The sequence below is a fragment of the Achroia grisella genome, unplaced genomic scaffold, assembly GCF_030625045.1.
Source record: "Achroia grisella isolate CSIRO2021 unplaced genomic scaffold, CSIRO_AGI_Agris_v1 utg781, whole genome shotgun sequence".
Lineage (NCBI taxonomy): Eukaryota > Metazoa > Arthropoda > Insecta > Lepidoptera > Pyralidae > Achroia > Achroia grisella.
The window spans coordinates 514,726-536,643 of NW_026713021.1; the positions used below are offsets into that span (position 1 = coordinate 514,726).

General features: G+C 35.4%; 2 protein-coding genes across 2 annotated transcripts; one reads left to right on the top strand and one right to left on the bottom strand.

The window, feature by feature from the left end:
• The first annotated feature begins 1,296 nt into the window (after positions 1 to 1,296).
• LOC131851174 (uncharacterized) lies at positions 1,297 to 13,736 on the top strand. The gene is made up of 12 exons (XM_059201620.1): positions 1,297 to 1,396; positions 1,616 to 1,780; positions 2,402 to 2,530; positions 4,475 to 4,665; positions 5,506 to 5,564; positions 6,509 to 6,638; positions 7,085 to 7,242; positions 9,176 to 9,327; positions 11,438 to 12,210; positions 12,961 to 13,047; positions 13,232 to 13,292; positions 13,508 to 13,736. Exons 2-12 carry the CDS (start codon positions 1,646 to 1,648, stop codon positions 13,583 to 13,585), a joined length of 1,953 nt encoding a protein of 650 aa, XP_059057603.1. The 5' UTR covers positions 1,297 to 1,396; positions 1,616 to 1,645; the 3' UTR covers positions 13,586 to 13,736.
• A 1,345-nt stretch (positions 13,737 to 15,081) lies between these two features.
• Positions 15,082 to 21,251, bottom strand: LOC131851176 (nucleoporin SEH1). Its single transcript, XM_059201622.1, has 8 exons — positions 21,030 to 21,251; positions 20,093 to 20,249; positions 19,297 to 19,450; positions 18,279 to 18,386; positions 17,775 to 17,888; positions 16,832 to 16,990; positions 16,143 to 16,300; positions 15,082 to 15,428 (listed from the first exon to the last, which is right to left on the bottom strand). Exons 1-8 carry the CDS (start codon positions 21,162 to 21,164, stop codon positions 15,286 to 15,288), a joined length of 1,128 nt encoding a protein of 375 aa, XP_059057605.1. The 5' UTR covers positions 21,165 to 21,251; the 3' UTR covers positions 15,082 to 15,285.
• Positions 21,252 to 21,918: the final 667 nt, after the last annotated feature.

Genomic DNA, 21,918 nt, shown 5'->3' on the forward strand with positions numbered 1-21,918 from the left:
TGGCAAGTTGACAGACACATTAAATATTTTTGTAATTTTTAGAATATTAGAAGTATAGTTTTACTTTTTCTGCTTAAACAAACTTAATGCCCAATGAAGCCTGAATGTACCCTTCTTGAAAAACCCCATGTTATAATCTCGTGAGAAAACCTTGGCAGATATTTCATTCCACAATCTAAGTGTACGCGGGAGGAAGCTCCTCTGAAACCGCACTGTTCAAGACCACTGAGGTTCCAGCGTGTGGGGATGAATTCCCGGTGTTTTCTTATCTGTGGTATAGACATGCCAAATGTCAGTGCCAACTCACGTCCATGGTACCCCATGCTTTTATTTTTGTGGATGGAAATGGAATGCTGCACCCGCCTGCGCTAACGGTTTTAGTATAGGGTGATAAGATGACTATGAGGTCAGGTCAGTTAGCTCATCGTGACAAATTCACCAAGAATTTATTATGATGAGTGGAATCGCGTGGAGCTCAATCTGACATGGTACATTGCAAACAATAAGATCATCAGTCCACATTACTAACAATTCCTTTTCCCCCTGCTTCATACGAGGAGAGAATGATAAAATGAACATGAGGTCAGATCAGTTAGTCCATCTTGACAAATTCACCAAGAATTTATCACAATGGTTTCCAGGGGGAACCGCGTGGAAGTCAACCTGACATGCTACATTGCGAGCAATGGGATTATTAGTCTACATTACTAACAATCCTCTGCCCCAATGGATGGATGTTTGTTACTCTTTCACGCAAAAACTACTGAAGGGATTTTTATGAAACTTTAACAGTTATATATTATTATACAACAGAATACCGTGAGCTATCAATTTTATCCGGGTGAAACCGCGGGGATATCTAGTATCGTTATATTAATACATGAAGCAAAACTATCTACACCTTTTTACGAAAATTACGCAGATGGAGAAGGAGGAAATTTCGCACGCTTATAGTTCATATAGAGAAGAAGTGGAAAATGCTAATATTTTATTTTAAATCACGCATAACAAATATAATAAATCAATAAAAAAACATATATTTGACATACACTCAAAGAAGTATAGTCTTTGACAAGAGAACCTTAATAATGTGCAAACTTATAATTTAAATTAATTATTACCCAATTCCATATTAATTCTGACCACTGGTTATATTTATTTTATTATATTCCATTTAAAACAGGTAGTAATCGACACTAAAAAGTATTAAACACCGCTGTCGATGAACTGGCGATAAAAATAGTGTTTGCAAATGTCAAATTCATTATATATAGTTCAACCACGTTCCAATTTTGAGGGGCAAACAAAATAGCCATCAATACTGATTCAGAAACATTACTATGACGTTTAAATAAATAAGCAGGCCATTTGTCAAGTGCTCGTAACGAATATATAGGTTTTATACGTATAATTAGTAAAAAGCACGGGATCTTACCACGTTTTATATTTATTTGCTGAGTTCCCGATATTTCGGCAGTGTTTCAACCACCATGATCACGGGTAAACTGTGGTAAGGGTGGTAAGATCCCGTGATTTTTACTAATTGTACGTATAAATAATGACCGCGTCAAGTTTAAAACAGTATATATAGGTTTTATTATATTTATTTAAGTAGGATGTGTCGAAATTTGTCAGTTGAGTGACCATGAAGAATGCTAATGTGATGAGGAGCAGGGGCCAAGTGTACAGCATTGGTAACTATCTTATGACGGGCAAGGTGCTTGGGAAAGGACACTTTGCAAGAGTTGAGGAGGCCACTCATAGGATTATAGGGAAGAAGGTAAGCTCATTGTTTGCCACATAATAACGATTGCCTTTTTGAAAATAAACTTACGACCCACCTGATTGAAAGAGATAGTTGCTGCAAATATTACTATCTGAAGCACAGACAAAATATATTTGATGTTTTCGATTGAGATAGACGTATTTTCTTTGATAAATCAACTGATAATAAAAATATTGTTTTTTGTTGTTGTTAAACTCAAACTGGATTAGGGAAAATATTTTATCTATTTCAAGACTACATTACAATAATGTATATATGTATTATCCCTCGACAATTCAAATAAAGCCATATAGTCCTAAATTAAGAGTGTGTTTTGGGTACTATAACTAATAGAAAAACTTAAAAGGTACATTTTTTATAGATAGTATACATAATATACAAAGAAAACATCCAAACCAATACAAACAATCACACTCGCGAATACAAATACTCGAATCGAACTCGCAACCAATGGAAGTGGAGTGATGTTCTAGACGCCTAAACCACCGAGATAGTAATAAATAGATAAAGAATCATACAATCATTGAAATATATAGGTATAAGCTTACATTATAGGTTGTCAATAAATATTTTCTTTCTTTCCTTTTCTTTCTTTCTTTTCTTCTTTCTTTATAGGTGGCCATCAAAATCATAGACCTGACATGCATAAAGGAGGAGTACGCGCGTCGCAACCTGCACCGAGAACCAAGAGTCATGGCGAAACTAAGACATCCGTGTATCGCAGCCTTATATGAAACCATGATGGTGAGACGAGCCTGTTATTACCTATTGTTAGTTAATATTTCCGCTAAAACATGCACGACTGCAGAACGCAGGAATGCACGAGCTGGCGGAGCCCTATCTTTCCGTTCACGTCCTCTTTGACTTTCATTTACATTCTTTCCTGCTTGATAGTCTATTCGTGAAAGAACGTACCTATAAAGTCAGTAATTAAACTATTTATACTATATGAATTCAAAATTCAAAATTCAAAAATCATTTATTCATGTAGGACATTTTAGCCGCTTATGAACGTCAAATTTTTACATTATAATTTTATTTTTTCCCTACCGTCCAGTTCGGTATATAGATCCAATTGAGAAGAACTGGCAAGAAACTCAATTGAATTACTTTTTTTTTTTAAAGCCAGTTTATTTACAATGTATATTTATATAGGTGTCGTAGGTCTAACATTAAATGAAAATTCAGTGCATGAACAACTATTGCCATGCACACTCGTCATTCAAGTAATCGTTTAGTGAGTAATAGGCCTTGCTCAGTAAATATGATTTAACAGATGTTTTGAATTTATTTAAGGGTAATTCCAACATATCCTTTGGTATCTTATTGTAATTTTTTATACCCATAAAAAACCTATTAACTTTTTCTAAACGATACTTGGGGACAGCAAGTTTGTCTTTAAATCTAGTATTAATATTATGAATATCGCTGTTTTTTGGAAACGAAATCAAGATTTTTATGAACAATAATTAAATAAAAAAAAGTGCATTATATGGTTACTACATACGAGACGGAATTTCGTAATAGAGCCGAATCTGTTAAATACGCATGTATACCGAACGACGTTTTTCAACAAATCTACGAGAAAACAGAATAGAAATAATCATGATATTATATTGTGCTCATTTTGACATTTTCCCGCCATTGTAATTTTAAAATCAACGCGCTGCTTACTAGATGGCGCCTCGGCGGTCAGTTCGAAATTTGAAAATAGCAAATAGTGCGGTTATGGAATATAACGTATTGTATGTGCTGCTTTACATATATATCGATGTCAATTGGGCATTAAGAAGCCTGAATGTACCCTTCTTGATAAACCCCATGCTATAGTCTCGTGAGAAAACACTATCAAAACAATCGTAAGTGTACGCGGGAGGAAGCTCCTCTGAAACCGCATTGTCCAAGATCACTTTAAGTCACTTTAAATTCATCACTCTAAATCACTTATACTTAAGATCACTTTAAATTGGGCTTAATGCCCAATGAAGCCTGAATGTACCCTTCTTGGAAAACCCCATGCTAGTCTCGTGAGAAAACCTTGGCAGGTAGTTCATTCCACAATATAAGTGTACGCGGGAAGAAACTCCTCTGAAACCGCACTGTCCAAGACCACTTAGGTTCAAGCGTGTAGGGATGAATTCCCGGTGTGTTCTTATCTGTGGTATAGACATGCCAAATGTCAGTGTCACCTCACGTCCATAAAAAAGCATAAGGTACCTCATGCTTTTTTTATGGATGATAATGGTATGGTGCACCCGCCTGCCCTAACGGTTTACGCTGGCGGGGCACCAGTGGAGGATGATAAGATAAGCATGAGGTTAGGTCAGTTAGCCCATCGTGACAAATTCACCTAGAATTTATCACAATGGTTTCCAGGGAGAACCGCATGGAGGTCGACCTAACATGGTACATTGCTAGCAATGGGGTTAAAAGGGGAGATGTAAGGTTGTATAGGATAGTATAGGAAGTATCGTAATTTTTAAGGCGGTAAGTTTGGAACTTATTTTTTAGGCTGTTGATTGAGTTGTATAGAATTCTGTATGGAAATTTTCATTTTTGAAGCTAGAACCATGAAACTTTTTTATTCGATTAGATTATTAAATATTTTTCATTATTTGGTCAAGATCACAATTTTACTCGAAGTCGCAAGTACAGCTAGTAAATAAATTAAAAAAAGGTATATCACAGCACGGGCCGCGGCTGTATGTGGCCATGGAGGCAGCAGGAGGCGGAGACCTGTGCGCGCTGGTGCTGGGTGCGCGCGGGGCGGGGGCGCGGGCCACGGGGGCGGGGGGGCTGCCTGAAGCACGCGCGCGCCCCCTCGCGGCTCAGCTAGTATCCGCCGTGCGACATATGCACGCGCGCGGCGTCGTTCACCGGTACCTGTGTATATACAGTGAAACCTGGTTAATTGGGATCTCAAGGGACCAAGAAATATGTACCAATGATTAAGAGTTTCCATTAATCCAGTTTTCCAATTAAGCAGGTTTAAAATTATAGTTGTCTCATTTAGAGAGGTCCACTCAAAGGTTTATAGGTTAAATTACCTGAAATAGTACTGACAAAACAAAGCATGTGCTAAAGATATTCAAATGTTTGTAAACAAACGTGTCAAAACCTGCCCCAATCTGATTACACTTCTCACTTTACAAGGAATTCAGTTACAGAGTCAAACATCGAAATAATCTTAGAATTCAAATCTCATTTAACCAGGTTCGAAAAGTTCCATTAACAGAGGTAATTCAATGAAAAAGTACCTGAATCTCATTGCCACTCTCAATAACAGAGGTTTCTCACTTATCCAGGTCCCACTTAACCAGGTTTCGCTGGACTATAAACCTAAATACAGAATGATGATCGATGATCTATCAGTTTAGCACACCGCTAAGTGTATAGCAAGCCATGTAAATAAATGAATCAATATTTACTTAAAAGAGCAACACACAAGTTTCTTGCTCATTCTTCTTGTGATGAGTCTGCATTCCGAATGAGCGGTAGAATCAAAAAACTTTATTCAAAAATTCTTATATTAAGTTTATTTGAATAAAGATTATTTCTATTTCTATTTCTACAGCCACGATGCCCTCAGACTAAAGCAGAAATAAATTTGCATTCATCATCAAAGGTTTTTCAGCAATATTGGAATTCTCGCTGTACTCATCCTTTCTTCCGGTGAAACTTTAGATTAGAAAAAAAAATGATATTTTATCGACTTTCAGTGACCTCAAAATGGAGAACATAATGCTGGACCACTCTAAACAATACATCAAAATTGTAGGTGAGTAAGCTTTTGACTCTCTGTTATTATAAAAGCGTGTAGTATAACAAGTTTGTTAGTCAAATTACAATATGTGGCATACATCTTAGTTAGTTAGAAAATAATATTAACGATAGTAAAAAAATAATAAAAACATAGAGAAAAATACAAACGAATATACATTTAAAACATAACATAAATAAAGTAGATTGTAATTAATAATATTCATTAACATAAAATTCTTTATTCAAATAAATTTAAGAAAACTTTATTACAATAAACTAAACTTTATTTTAAACTTTGATTAGTCACAGTTATTTATTATTGAAGTTGCACTGCTGCAGATCCAGTTCTTCTGGACGTGGACACAGATATATGAATTGAGAGCATATCTATATATATGTAGTTTATAAGGTGTTTACTGACACAATATGGATGTAATCTGAATTATAAAATTTTAAAAAATAATTATCATTACATCGGCTGTCGTGGTATGGACGTGTAATGAGTAGGAATGAAGATAATATTTTAAGGATGGTGTTACAAATGAATGTGGATGGTTATAAGGGCAGAGGAAGGCCGAAAAAGAGATGGATGGACTGTGTGAAAGATGATATGGTAAGAAAGGAAGTAAATAACGAGATGACTGCGAACAGGGTTGAATGGAAGAGAAAAACATATTACGCCGACCCCAAATAAATGGGATAAGGAAGAAGCAGATGATGATGATGATGATGATACAAAGTATAAAACAAAGTCGCTGTCGCTGTCTGTCCGTCCCTATGTATGCTTAAATCTTTAAATCTACGTAACGCATTTAGAAGTGCATTTCGAATAGATAGAGTGATTCAAGAGGAAGGTTTATATATTTAATATACATGTACACCCGTGCAAAGCCGGGGCGAATAGCTAGTTTATTATAAACACAATACACTCTACTCTTGTTATCCTGTCCTGTGTTGTAGACTTTGGTCTGTCGAACGTGTGGAGCGCGGGCGGAGCCCTACGAACGCCCTGCGGTTCGCTGGAGTACGCGGCACCCGAGTTGTTCTTGGACGGACGCCGGTACGGCCCAGAAGTTGATCTTTGGAGCATGTGCGTTTTTAAACTATACACCTAATATTTTTTTCTTTACTCATTTATTTATTTTGCTTAAGGAAATTTAATATTATTTATATAATAATATTGGCCCATATTAACCTAACCTAACCTATACCTTAAGGACTAACATTATAGAAAATAATCTTTACATACTTTAAAATAAAGTCTCTTCTGCTGCATGATACTAAATCTGATAGTAAACGGTTACCGTAGCCTATGGACGCCTGAGACACTAGGGGTGTCACGTGCGCGTTTGCGACCCTTAAGATACCCCATACTGTAGTCTGTAAACCTCGGCAGGTAGTTCATTCCATAATCTAAGTGCACGGGAGTAATCTCCTCTAAAACTGCGACCACTTAGATTCTAGCGTGTGGGGATGAATTCCCTGTCGATGGCCAGCAGTACGACGATTTCCTAATATCTAGTGCATTGTTATCAGTGGGGTGATAGTATACGGTATGGTGACTGGTGGACTTCCATTCACTGGTGCTGAATGCCCGGCGGGCACAGAGGGGAGGTCACGGCCGCAACTCCGTGCAGCTATATCACGAGGGTTCTCAAGGAAACAGCGAGCCGCGCTGGCTTGCTCTTCCATAGGTTTGTTTTACATATTTATTTATTTATATAACTTCAATGCACAAAATACCAAGGTAAAATACATATGGCGGACTTAACGCTTTACGGCATTTTCTACCAGTCAACCACAGGTTGTGCAGAGAAACTGTAGGCGGTGCAAATGTAATCAATATGAAAAATAATACCTATGTCATAAATAATATATATTTAGTAAAAGTAAGTACATGCAAACATACATATACATACACAAATACATACAATATATATAAAGCTATAGATAGGTAAATATTAATAAAATGCATACATAAATCTAATATACCATATAACATACTTAAGAGTCTGACAATGAAATAGTAACAGCAGATAGAACGTAACAATAAAAATGTATATAATAAGACACAGTTGAGCAAGGACGTTAGGGGTTGTAAATGTAATGTCTAGCAAGTGTCCTGCAGACGAAGTTACGCGGGTCAACTTGTATGTCATATTGTTAAAATCTGTAATCACGATCATTTCAGTGGAATCGTAGTTTTGTGAGTAGTATCAATATAATAATTGCATTTTAATGGCTGTGAAGACAAATCCAATATTGTGTACTAAGTACTGCCGTGTCTAAACTGTGTCGCCTCACCTTACATTTTCCTATTGTCATTTAGTATATAAGTAAGGCAGTGTGCTAAACCGCTAGATCACTGTTCATTTATTCATAATTTAAGAACTGTGCTCTTGTCGGAGGAGCTCCTTCCACGATCTTCTATCAATCATTTTTGCTGTTGATACGACACGACACTTTTTCTTTAACTTGCGTGATATAGCTGTTGTCTTCTTCCTCGCTAGACCGTGAAAATTTTGCAAACGCATGACCATAACTGGTATAAGTAATACTTGTGATTTGGACCTTTAAAAACATTTAGGTACCCATTAGGACAAAAAAATATGTACTCTAGAAAAATATCCATTTATTTACACTTCAAACTCCAATCCTTATACTAGCAACTTGTATTTATTTATTTTCGGAAAACCAAGGCTATTTACAAACATAGTTATAAACATAATTAAATGAGAACGGCCACTTATAGGTTTTCACGGATAGAAACGTAATATAAAATAAATTACAGTACTAACACGAGAGGCGTGTTTGTGTCATAAATACTCATAAAATCATATATCAAAAAATAACAATCTACTAAATTGAAACATATGCTGAAATTAACAAACAAACATTTTTAAATTCAGCTTTCACGTCCCAAAACTTAGAAAGCGTAATCGTAAATACAATTTATTTGCCCTGCACCTGTGTAGAACCTTAAATGCTGATCATGCACCGCTCTCAAGAGCACTCCGTCTATATTTTTTTTCCACTTGACATATTTAATTGTACTGCCACAGAGTTTCACAGAGCGGTAACTAATTTTGTGGAGTCTCAGTATTAGTATATTTCTAGATTATTGATATTATTGTAATTTGTATAGTTGCTGTTTTTATTTTTTATTTTAATTTTTTTTTTATGACCTTATTGTTATCACTATTATTATTATTAATGTATGTATTGCATACGTTTTATTCCTTGGTGAGTGCATTGGTATTGTACTGTAATACTCACTGAGAGCATGTAATTTTATAAATAAATGATGGAAATGCATATAAATAACATTAAATTCGATACTTATAACTCAAAGAATTGCCTGCTCATCACGGCCCTCGCTAAAGATATTCTATCGGAAAACAAATCAATATCAAATATCCTACTTAATCTATTGAAGTTACTTGCTCGCCACATGTAACTGTTTTGCCTATAGTTAGATGATACAGAAGGTATAGAAATAGAAGGAGTAAAAGTATTTAAAGCTAAATTAATCCACCGACTTTCCTTCTAACTCATAGCAAAGCTGGCTACGACACAAACTGACATTCCAGCCAAAACTTTATATATTATAGATGATCATTGTTACAGAATGCAAAACTTTTATCCAGCACTTATTGGAACCAAAAGTGGAGCAGCGGATGAAAATTGAGGAAGCATCGAGGCACCGCTGGATCAAGCGACCCGGCATGAGGATGAAGATCCACCCCTTCGGATCTGTAGAACCCAGGGTCAACAGAGAAGTTGGTTAATCATTTATTTCTATTCTCATAAGCATTGCAACACAATCATTAAATCTTTTCAGCATTTTCCACGAATGTGGTCCGAGAATAACTCGTGAGTGCCTATAATTCAAAATCAAATCAAATAAAAATACCTTTATTCATGACTTACATGAATATTATAAAATACCTGAACCGCACAACTTCGTCTGCGTTTCATTTCCACACCTTTTGCAATCTTTTTCATTGCAGCTCCGCTCCTATTGGTCGTAGCGTAATGTTATATAGCTTAAAGCCTTCCTTGACAAATGGACTATCCAACATAAAAAGAATTTTCAATTCGATCCAGTAGTTCCTGAGATTAGCGCGTTCAAACAAACAAAGAAACTCTTCAACTTTATAATCTTATTATATATAAAATTCTCGTGTCACAGTTTTCGTTCCCATACTCCTCCGAAACGGCTTGACCGATTCTCATGACATTTTGTGAGCGTATTGAGTAGGTCTGAGAATCGGCCAACATCTATTTTTATCCCCCTAAATGATAGGGGTAGTCCACCCCTAATTTTTTTTTTAAGGCAAAACAACGTTTGCCGGGACAACTAGTATTACATATATATATATATATATCTTCACACAAAACAATGCTCAACTTTCTGGCCACTCCTATACCCTTTTATCATTTTAGCTATGGCACTACTCTGCTTTTAATTAGATAAGTTCTCGATTACATTTATAGTAACATTGGGTATGCCGGGACAATTTATAGAGGCTTCATATACGTTTTTTTTTATACTACGATGATGATAATCTTGCATACTACCCTTCTGATGGTAAAAGGTAACTGCAGCCTATGACCTGGTATACTAGCCTTGTCATGTGGATTGCATTGTATTGTGACCCCTGGAAAAAGTATCCTCCACTGGTGCCCCGCCAGCGTAAACCGTTAGCGCAGGCGGGTGCACCATTCCATTATCAACCCTCAAAAAAAAAAAATCTGTATTGTGTAAAATAAAATAAAATTGGATAAAATATCTCTAAACATTAAGGAATATAATTTATATATAATTTGGTAATTTATTTTAGTGCCATACTAGATGATTACACTATATAACACAAGACAAATGTACGTAAAAATAATAATGGTATTTTTATAAACAATAACCCTATTTTAATTAAGAAAAAAAACTACAAACTAAACATAGAGTAAAATTGGTTTACATTTTCTTAATTTTTCTCTCAGATAAGCGTTATTTTTAAAAAATACTAAAATGTTCTCTTTTTTAATTTTAACAATTAATTGCCATTAGTGTACGTCTCTAGACTAGCTTTTATTTGTAGCATAGACTTTTGTCAGCATGCTAAAATAAATATTATATATATATATATATATATATATATATTTACCAAAATTAATTAAATAACTTAAATTATCAAAATGGTTTAGTTTTTAGTGCCATGCCAATTTAGTATATAATATACATAATTCACAACATTAAAATATTTAATTGTTCACTTAAGAAACTTAAATAATAAGATTTAGGAAGAAATTTCTAGGAAATTGTTAAAGAAACTAGCAAATAAATTTACCAATACCCTCCCCCCTATGGGGCGTGGGCTCCACGTAAACACTGATCTAGAGAAAGAGAAAGAAAGAGAAAGCGGCAGATAATTAATTCCACAACCTAGTATACGCGGGAGGAAACTCGTTTATTTTTTTATGGATGTTAATGGAATGATGCTCCCGCCTGGGCTATCAGTTTACGCTCTCTACTACGTACACCAGTGGAGCATGATAAGATCAACACGAGGTCAGGTCAGCGCATCGTGACAAATTCACCAGGAGTTTATCCCGATAGTTTCCAGGGGGAACCGCGTGGAGGTCAACCTGACATCGTAGATGAGTCCACATTAGTAACAATACCCTTCCTCCCGGAAACTTGTTAGAAACCGCACTGTCCGAGACCACTCAGGTTCTAGCGTGTGGGTATGAATTCCCTGGTAATGGTAAAAGGTAGCCGTAAGCATTACAGAATCGTTGACCAATTAAAAAAGAACCAAGTGTTAAAATACTTCTAACCGCATGTACCATAGTAAAACTACTCCTTCCATTTTAACAATTCTGTCACAGATATACGCACAGATTTCCGAGCTTTGTGGCCGAACCATAATGGATGTGATTTCTGAGATCAAAGCAGACCCTTTCGGCTCCATCGCTGGGATATACAACATCAAAATGCATCTCCACCAAGCACAAGTCGCACCTGGCACGGATTTGCTTTGGTCTGCTGATACCCAAGAGTCCAGACCCGTCTCCCCTCCAGCATATCAAGCGAAGGAGTTAATGGAACACCTTACAGAGGCAACCGTGCCATCAAGTAGTAAAACCTTATCATTAATCGGCACATCATTTTCAAAGAACATAGGATATAATGGACAATTAAAATTCAAGCCGCAAACTAAACAAACAGACATATCCAACCAGTCTCAGAGTCTCCAAAAATCTGATGTCCCAATAAACCGAATTTCAACCGTCAATGCCTCATCCCAAGTTTCAAATTTGAAGACCCTGAAACAAGATCCGGATAAATTGATAAAGAGGAATCCGACTACCAGTGTTTCCATCGTTAGGCCTTTGACCAGTTCATTTGGAATTAAGAAACCACTCTATAAGGTGTATGACAGTGGAGACTGCAGTTTAGACCCCAGACTACCGAGTATAAATGAACATTCCAATACAGACTTGAATGAGGCTAAAAATGGAAGGAGATATACAAAATCATCTTGCGTAAGGAAAGTCAATCTGGAGGAAGATAAATCAGTGAAGTTGAACAGTTACCAGACCCGTACTAGTGATGTCAAAAGGACAGAGTTCTATAGGAGAGCTGGTGATGGATTGCCAAGGTAAGCCTAAATGACAAGCTATATTTTAGCATACTAGACTTCATTAACTTATGTATAAAAATAATAATAGCTTAGAAAAAATTTAGTGCTTGGATTATGGATATTAATCAACTGATAGGAATACTTAATAACATCTTTTTTGTAAATACATACGTATATATATATATAACACCCAGACCAATACAAACAATCATACTCTTGATTGTATATCGACCCAGGAATCGTACCCGAAACCTCTGAAGCAAAACGGTATACTGGACCACCAAGGCCGTTAAACAATGTAATCTACTCTACAAATCATAATTTAAAATGTAATATTAATAGTAAATCCTCCTAGATTATATTTTAACATAAAGGATACATTCTTGCAATACAGTTTTATTCATGGCAAATTAAATAACTTTAATTCTGGTGAATAACCACGTTATGTAGGCATTAACCACAAGGTTTTCAGGGTAATGACAATACCGCTCTCCTTAATTCCATTATATTGTGCTTAGAAAGTAATATTTTGAATTTATAATCTTATTTTATTTTATTTTATTAATCTGGAATGTTTTTATGAAATCAAACTAAAATATCTTCATTCGTCTGATATATCATATCTACTCTACTCACTGATCTGTAATAATTAATAATCATCTGGCAATTCTTTTGTGGACTCCCGCGATACAGGTTCGCCTTGTGCGAGCCAGTGTATGTTCAACTTTATATTATTTGTATATTAAAAAAAAATATTTCGACGTTCAGTTGGAGAGCGAGTGGTGTGGTCAATTCTCCACCTCCGCGGATTTTGCTTCAAAATAATGCTACAACCATCAAGAGAGCGTCTCTAGGGTAATTCACTTTCTATTAATATGATATTTGCCATGTAAATATTATTAAGCTTCTCATATTTCCGGTCGATTTAAAACAGTGTTTATTAAAAACTCAACAGTTGAATATACCTCTGTCTACCCCACCTGCAATATCAGTCGTGAAATTGTATTTATTTTATTAACATATATCATTTTACTTTTAGGAACATTGTAAGTCCACATTCGTCATCAAACAGCCACTGTAAGAGCGAACGGGCCATGCCGGTAAGTATCTAGAACACAATAATAGTAACCTCAGACTATTCACCCAGCGCCATCTAGTCCCAATCTAAGCTGAGCTTGTGTAAAGCGTATATTCAAGGAGGAGTCTGGATGTAGACTGTTTTACACTGCGGACTGGAAGGGTTTCAAGTGTTGACAGAAATATAAGTGTAGGCACATCAATATTTCGCATATAATTTGATTTAAAATAATTTCAGGTCGGCTGGTACTCCGCGAAAACTAGCAAAGAAGCAGTCCATACGCAACGACTGAGACGGACCGCCCCCACAAAATGACGTGACACCATTTTGGAATATTTACAAAGCGTTTTGTTTAAACTATTTTTTTGTTAACTTAATTGTAATTTTAAGCGAATAAAAAACATTATGTCATTGCATGTGTGCAGTTTGGAGGCGAAGTTTTGGTATTGTTGATTATAAAATTTTAGATACTGTAAAGATTTAAAATAGAATATTGTATTGTTTTTTAATAGCGGTATTTTATTGACTGATTCAGAATGACGGTTCGAGGTTTAAGGTTTGAAATGAAAGTAGTCTGCGGACATTTCGGTGCATGTCAATATTTTTCTAATAAATTTTTTGTACATATTTTAACAAACGACAATACCTGATAAATATATTCTCTTCATTTTTTTTTTGTAATTCCAAACGCAAACAAGTTGGTTGCTCTTGGTGGCAACCGCCTATACATGTATATAAACAGCAATACGGTTATCACGTTATCATATAAAGACCATGATACCGCTCATGCATTGCAATTATAACGAACTAAGATGTGATAACTCATACACATTCAATTCTATCTCTGATTTATATCATAAATTCAATAGTTGATTGACAATGTCCTATAATTTCACTGCCTTTTAGTAATAATAAAAGATATCAGTAGTCTTACATTAGTATCGGTAGTCTTTTCTCACACTTCGGTGGCCAATAAACACTACATTTTAATGTAGTATCGTATATTAAGTTTTTCTCACACTTCTGTTCTTATCACAGTTGGTCATGATTGTATCACTACATTTTGAAAATTGGCCATCAGTCCCTGCAAGCTTGTGTTATGATTCACAGAAGTATATTGCAATAATAATTTAGGACAATTCACACAGCGCCATCTGTTCTTATCAGTTGTGGCATGATTTGACATCTGATATGTGCAATAATAATATCTTAGGACAATTCAAAAAGCGCCATCTAGTCCCAAGCTAAGCAGAGCTTGTGTTATGATTACTAGACAACTGATATGTGCAATAATAATATCTCAGGACAATTCACACAGCGCCATCTAGTCCCAAGCTAAGCAGAGCTTGTGTTATGATTACTAGACAATTGATATGTGCAATAATAATATATCAGGACAATTCACACAGCGCCATCTAGTCCCAAGCTAAGCAGAGCTTGTGTTATGATTACTAGACAATTGATATGTGCAATAATAATATATCAGGACAATTCACACAGCGCCATCTAGTCCCAAGCTAAGCAGAGCTTGTGTTATGATTACTAGACAACTGATATGTGCAATAATAATATCTCAGGACAATTCACACAGCGCCATCTAGTCCCAAGCTAAGCAGAGCTTGTGTTATGGGTACTAGACAACTGATATAAATACTTAAATGCAGTTATTTTATAAAACTATATTATACTACAATGCCAAAATCAATAGCAAGTAATATAAATTGTATTTTACTTAATAATTGCACGCGATTAAATCCGTTTCGGAACGCTAGTCAACAAAAAAATAACATAAGATGAATAATTAGCAACAATTATAACAAAGGCTTTATTGGTATTCACAAATTTATAAATGCGACTTATTATACATGGAAGGGAGGGCAGTGGTGATCAATGGTGATGAGTAGTGATGAATGATGGGCAGTGGTGGTTAGTGGAAGGCCATATGGGAGGGTTATCGGGCAGTTATCTGTGGGGATGAGTAGTGATCAATGATGGGCAGTTGAGATCAGTGGTGGTCAGTGGAAGGGCATGTGTGAGGGGTTGGCCATTGTGGCCATCCGCATGTAGGTGGTGTGCGGGCGCGGCTGCGCGGGGGAGTCTCCAGCCAGGGTTTCGTTCTTGAACACCGCTACACATTTCCACTGGTTCAAGTATTGCACTGAAATTATAATACATACATAACTACATCAGTTCTTCTTAGCTCGAAAGATTTGACATATCATAAGAGTCTGTAATAGACCTACATGAATAGTTATTTTCTTTTTGTCTTGATTTTACAATAAACATTTTTCACTGTTGTTTGTTTAAATAAAACTGTATAAATAAAACTTTGATTTAATAACAATAATGATCTAGCACAATTCACGCAGCGCCATCTAGTCCCGAGCTGAGTATTTTGTGTAATGGGTTATAAATTCTTAAAAACCTATAATTCATAAAAATTTGTATATCGTCCACTGAAGTGAGTAACCTCAAATCCACGCTTTTACTCACACGCACAGCTAGTCTTAACCTAACTAAACCTTTTAACATGGAGAAAATCCCTTATGGAGGGATCTCCATAGGCGCAGGAGATCCGCCTGCGCCGGGGAAGACTATCGTGCACTGTGGAACTTCTGCTCACTAAAAACAACTCTGGTGAATTGCGGGTTAGTCTTAAAGTTAGATATTCAAATTCAAAATATCTTTATTCATATAGGTCTATTACAGACTCTTATGATATGTAAATCTACCGTCAGTTCGGAATGATTCCGAGATGAGAAGAACTGACAAGAAACAGCTCATATTCTTTTCAAATAAATGTTGTACATGATTACAATAAATAAAATACTATGTTATACTATACTAATACTAATAATAGAAAAATACTGACTCTTCCAAAGGCGCACGCAGCAGTCGTCCCCGGAGGAGGCGAGCAGTGAGCCGGTCACGTTCCAGGAGACTCGCCACACGCACGAATAATGCTCCTCAAACGCTGCCATCACCTCCGTCTTGAATCGAACCCCACACCCGTTGCTATTCGATGACTCACTGTTTCATGAGGGGAATTCTATGTATACACTTTATATTCTTCCTATATTTTCAGCTTTAGTATGTATTTATTACAATTAAGCATATTTTAGTATGCATCATGCATTTTGAATTTTATCATTGATCACATGACCGTACCGTTTGAATAAACGATTTTTATTTTTAGCGAATATCATTATAGGCACGGAGACTCTATAGTCTTAATCTATATTAACTGTAGACTATAAATTAAAAAGATTAAGGGAAGGGGCTGGTTAGTAATTTGGATTAGTAACTCTATTGCTAGCATTGTTATTTATTGTCAATGTAGGGAGAAAGGGGATTGTTAGTAATATGGACTGATGACCTCATTGCTAGCAATGCTTTTGGTCGGTTGATTGACCAATTGTTGGTCGATTGTTGATTCATCAATTGTTGGTCGGTTGATCAATCGGTGGTCGGTCAATCAATCTCTGGTCGGTCAATTAATCCTTGGTCTAGCGATTTTTGCACCCCTGGTGAGCTTAAGGTCAAATAACAGTTATAACTTACGCTAGCGGTTCTATTTTGATGATTCTGACATCTTTGGTGGCGACGGCGAGTAGGTGGAACGACCGTCCCAGGTTTGGCGCGAACGCTATATCGTTGACCGGCTCCTGCACTGACGACAGGCAGTCGGTTCGAGTCCACCGTCGCGACGCATCGCTATATCTGTAACAGAACATTCGCTATGGGTAAAAATGGAAAAGCATACATGCCTAATGGTAAGGAGTTACAAATCTTCTTTGTAAAGTTAGATTAACATACAAGAGAATTCTGAGGTTTTGTTTGGATTAATACCAGCTGATGAATTTCACCATCGCACTACTAAAATACCATCCTAATCATCTGGATAAATTACGGCCCTGTACCATGCTTTTTTCAGCATCTTCCAGCAATGGTATTTCCGACACGAAATTAAATTAAATAAAATTAAAAAGGCCGGCATCGCACCTGTTGTTCCGGGTGCTTATGGGCGGCGGTAATCACTTACATTATAAAACAAAATACAAAGAATAACTCACTTGATGGTAACTTGGCCGAAATCTAAATATATATAACTCAAAGGTGACTGACATAGTGATCTATCAACACACAGCCCAAACCACTGGACGGATCGGGCTGGAATTTGGCATGCAGGTAGATGTTATGACGTAGTCATCCGCTAAGAAAGGATTTTGATTAATTCTACCCCAAGGGGATAAAATAGCAGATGAAAGTTTGTATGAAACTTTTGTCAATTTTAAACCTATCGGGCTGAGACTTTGCATGCATAAAGCTACTATGACGTAGGCATCCTCTAAGGATTTTGATAAATTCCACCTCCTAAGGGGATAAATTAACGTGAGCGATGCCGCGGGCAAAACCTAGTATAATGATAAATGTCAAATAAGTGTGATGCAGACGAAGTTGCGCGGGTCAGTTAGTAATATATTAAAGTGCAGTTACCACTTACTCGTATATAAAAACTTTTCCGTTGCATGACGTACTCTTGTCTGTCTGTACGCTCGCGACCGCATTTGTTGTGTTTGGCTCGTCACTACCCACTGCCAGCATTGGGGGGTTCACCCTGGAATTAGTAATAATAGTATAGAATAGAATAGAAAATTCTTTATTGAAATTAATTTAATTTAAGTATTTTTGAATAGTCATAACATTTTTTTTTTAATTTATCGCTCATTCAGAAAGCTTTCTCGTCATAAGAAAATCGACCGAAAAAAGCTTGTGTCCAAGTCGAAACGTGTGAATACAAACTACCAACTAGCACTTGTATTATGAAACATAGTGAACGTCAGCTCCGAGACGGCAGTTCCGAGGTTGAGTTGAGGAACAGGATTCTTAGAAACATTTCAAATTTTGAAAAATATAATTTGTAACGACGCCAAATTTAAAACAGTATATTATTTTCTCAGCTCCATTTCTACCCCAACTAAAATATAAGGAGTGTGTTTTTACTCACTTGGATAACGTTGGGTTCCATGATAGACAACTGATTGACACTTTAATGGGTATTTCATGTTGTAATGTCCATTGTGCAAGGTTCATCACATCTGGTGCTTCATATATCCTGAAAAAACAGAATAGAATAGAAAATCATTTATTTAAGTAAACTTGAATTTAAACACTTCTAACATGGTGGTTTATTTTTTTACGATGATAATGGAATAGTGCTCCCGCCTGTGCTAACGGTTTACGCTGGCGGGGCACCAGTGGAGGATGATAAGATGAGCATGAGGTCAAGTCAGTTAGCCCATCGTGACATATTCACCAGGAATTTATCACTATGGTTTCCAGGGGGAACCGCGTGGAGGTCAACCTGACATGGTACATTGCTAGCAATAAGATCATCAGTCCACATTACTAACAATCCCCTTTTTCCCTCTAACATGGAGATTTCTATAGTAGCAAAGAAACTGTAGAACCATTGTGATAAATTCCTGGTGAATTTGTCAGGATGGACTAACTGACCTGACCTCATGCTTATCTTATAATTCTGCACTGGTGCCCCGATACCATTATCATCCATTATAAAAACAGTCTCTGTGGAGAAGAAATTGTTTGTAATAGAGAATAATACGATCCCCCTCTGAAACCATCCTGGTGAGTTCATCACCTCATCATTCAATTAAAAATAATATTTATTTTAATTCCACGCGCACAAAGTCACAGGATACAAGTAGTTGTAGCCATAAAGCTGATAGCAGATAGGAAGAGAAAAAAGAAAAAAAAAACATATTAGTGTAAATAATCGACAGCGACAACCTCGGTGGTCTAGCAGTTTAGCACACCGCTTTACTTCCGATAGTCGCGGGTTCGATTCCTCACACGGTACAAACATGTGTGTAGATGAGTATGATTGTATTTACTAAAAAAAAATGTTATCTATATATTTATATGAGTTATCTAGTACCCACAGCACAAGCTCTGTTTACCATGGAACTAGATGCTGTGTTAATTGTTAACAGATAAAAAATTACCTTATTATACCATCAGCAGAACATGTGACTAAAAGTAATCCTAAGTGTTTAGGTCCAAATTTGACATCTGTGACTGAGGTCCGTGAGTCCACGAGATTGGACCTCTTCACCCATGTGCGTAGGCCTTTCTCTGACCCTGTGGCATTTGTATCACCTAAAAAGAATAGTTAAAATTCAAATTCAGAGCCTTTACTAATTGACTACTCATAATCTAGTACAGTGTCGTTCAATCTTTTTGATTTCGTGACCCCCTTACAGTTTCAATTATTCTGGTGACCCGCTTGTGTCGTAAAAAGCTAAAGAAATAATTTAATTAAAAGCTAAAATTTCTTTTTACATGAAAACACTAATATCCATAACTAGCAAGAGATGCTCTTAAATTATTAGTACCATTCGCCACTTCATACTTGTGTAAACTGATATTGTTATCAGTGGTAGACATTAAAACTAAAAAGAGAAATAGACTGCAATTAGAAAACAATTTGATTATCTACCTACCTTTCAAAAATATCACTGATATTTGATAAATTTTAGAAAATAAACATGCATATCCTTCCCACTAAAACTGTGTATTTGTTGTATATGAATGTCAACGTTTTCATTTAGTCGACGACCCCCTGAGTAAGGCACTAGGGGTCGCTACCCACAGATTGAAAAACACTGATCTAACAAAAGTATTGAAAATTTAAATCAGTTTTTGAGGCAACATATTCTTTGGACATTTTTTGTATTTTTCCTATTATTTCTAGTATTTTCATATTTTAGAAAAGAATTATTATAAATGCAGACATCTCACCAACTTCTTCCCATATGGCAGCTGTACGGTCAAATGAGCATGTTGCTAGAACCTGCCCAAATTCTGGATGTGCCCATGTCACTTTCCACACTGATCCATGGTGTGCTTTCCAACTGCCTGTCAATCGCCAACCACCTTTGCCATCTGAATCCCAAACCTTACAGCAATAAAAAGTACATTTATATATTTATATAAAAAAAAAGAGTAATGTTACTATTATTAATATTCACATATTTGATTAATCATACATATTTCTATATTGGACTACTGTAAAGAAGGACATGTTTAAAAACTTAACTTTTAAAAATAGAATGGTCAGTTGTGTATTTTAGTTTTTGTTATTTTGAATACCTTTGTCTCATAGTGATATTTAAAAAAAAGTTATTGTTGTTTTCCATATTCACCATATAGAAAGGGTTTCTAGAATATACAAGCATTTCTTTGCTAATATAATATATTAATTTTGGATATAAAGAGAGAAGTACATTGTATGTAAATAATTATAAACACAAACTTATTGTAGTGATTAAAAATATATTACTAATTAAAAAATCAGAAAACAACTAAGTACATTATACTTTGTTAAAACCAATACTTCACAATCAGCTATTAGAAGTGCATCAAGTGTTTTCAATAATTCATATTTCGAGGAGCGATATAAATAAAGCTGAATGCTAAAATTTTTAGATTAGAGTATTATTGTTGACCTAATAGCGTCACCCAAATGCATAATAAATTTAATAAAATGTATATACTATACAATTGTTGTGATAATTCTCTCATCACTCTGATAAATTTTTAGATGCTACAAGTAAAAGAATCTTATTTATGTAAGATTAGCCAAGTTAGGAATATGTTCTTTAAAAGCTGACGATATTTTGACATTATTACTACAAGTGCGAAATATATTTGTTTTGTATCAAAATAACCTACTAACCTTAACGTATTGGTCGCTGGAACAAGTGGCCATCCGTTCGCCGTAAAAATCGTAGGCCACATCGTGAATTAGGTCTTTGTGGTCAGCTACAATCGTTTGAGACTCAAATAGATTGGTAGCAGTTAATTCACTCATTATCTATATTGTTACTTAAAATAAATACTGAGCAAAAGCAATAATTCAAATTTCAAAACACAAATTAGTGTGACCAACTCCCATAAATATTTTTTACCCTTAAGCCCTCTACTGTCAAAAAACCCTAACTTCTTGTAATCGTAACATTCGGATTCGGACTTTGTAAATAACTAACGTACACAATGTTAGTTTATTACACAAATGTTAGTGTAATAAATTAACATTGTGTACGTTACTTATTTACAAAGTATCCTGTATGAACATAGGCTAAACAAGATACTGATACAACTGCTTTTTCTATTAGTAATTGCATAAATGTAAAACATAAATGGTTAATATTTTAATAATTACACAATTATAATATTATTGAAATTAAAAAATGTTTTAGTGAACTGATCTATATTCTCCTATCTTGAGATTTAAACTCTTTAAGTTGGTAACCCTACTTATCAACGTCAAAATTAGGGTTGACGTCAAAAAATATATGTTGCCATACAAGAATTAAAAATATATCAAAGTTGAACTAAAAGTTAAACTACATACATAATTGATGTCTCTGGGTTCTAAACATTTTAAGAGTGCTTTATAGACTTTTTAATAGCCGTGTTTTGTTGTATCAAACGAAAAATTTTTGACTTGTCATATTGTTGAAGATATAAGTTTATTTGATAAAATTTTAAAAATGCTATAAACAAAACATGTCAGCAATGAATCGTTTTATTGAATTCAAATCTTAATAATTAACAAATAAGAT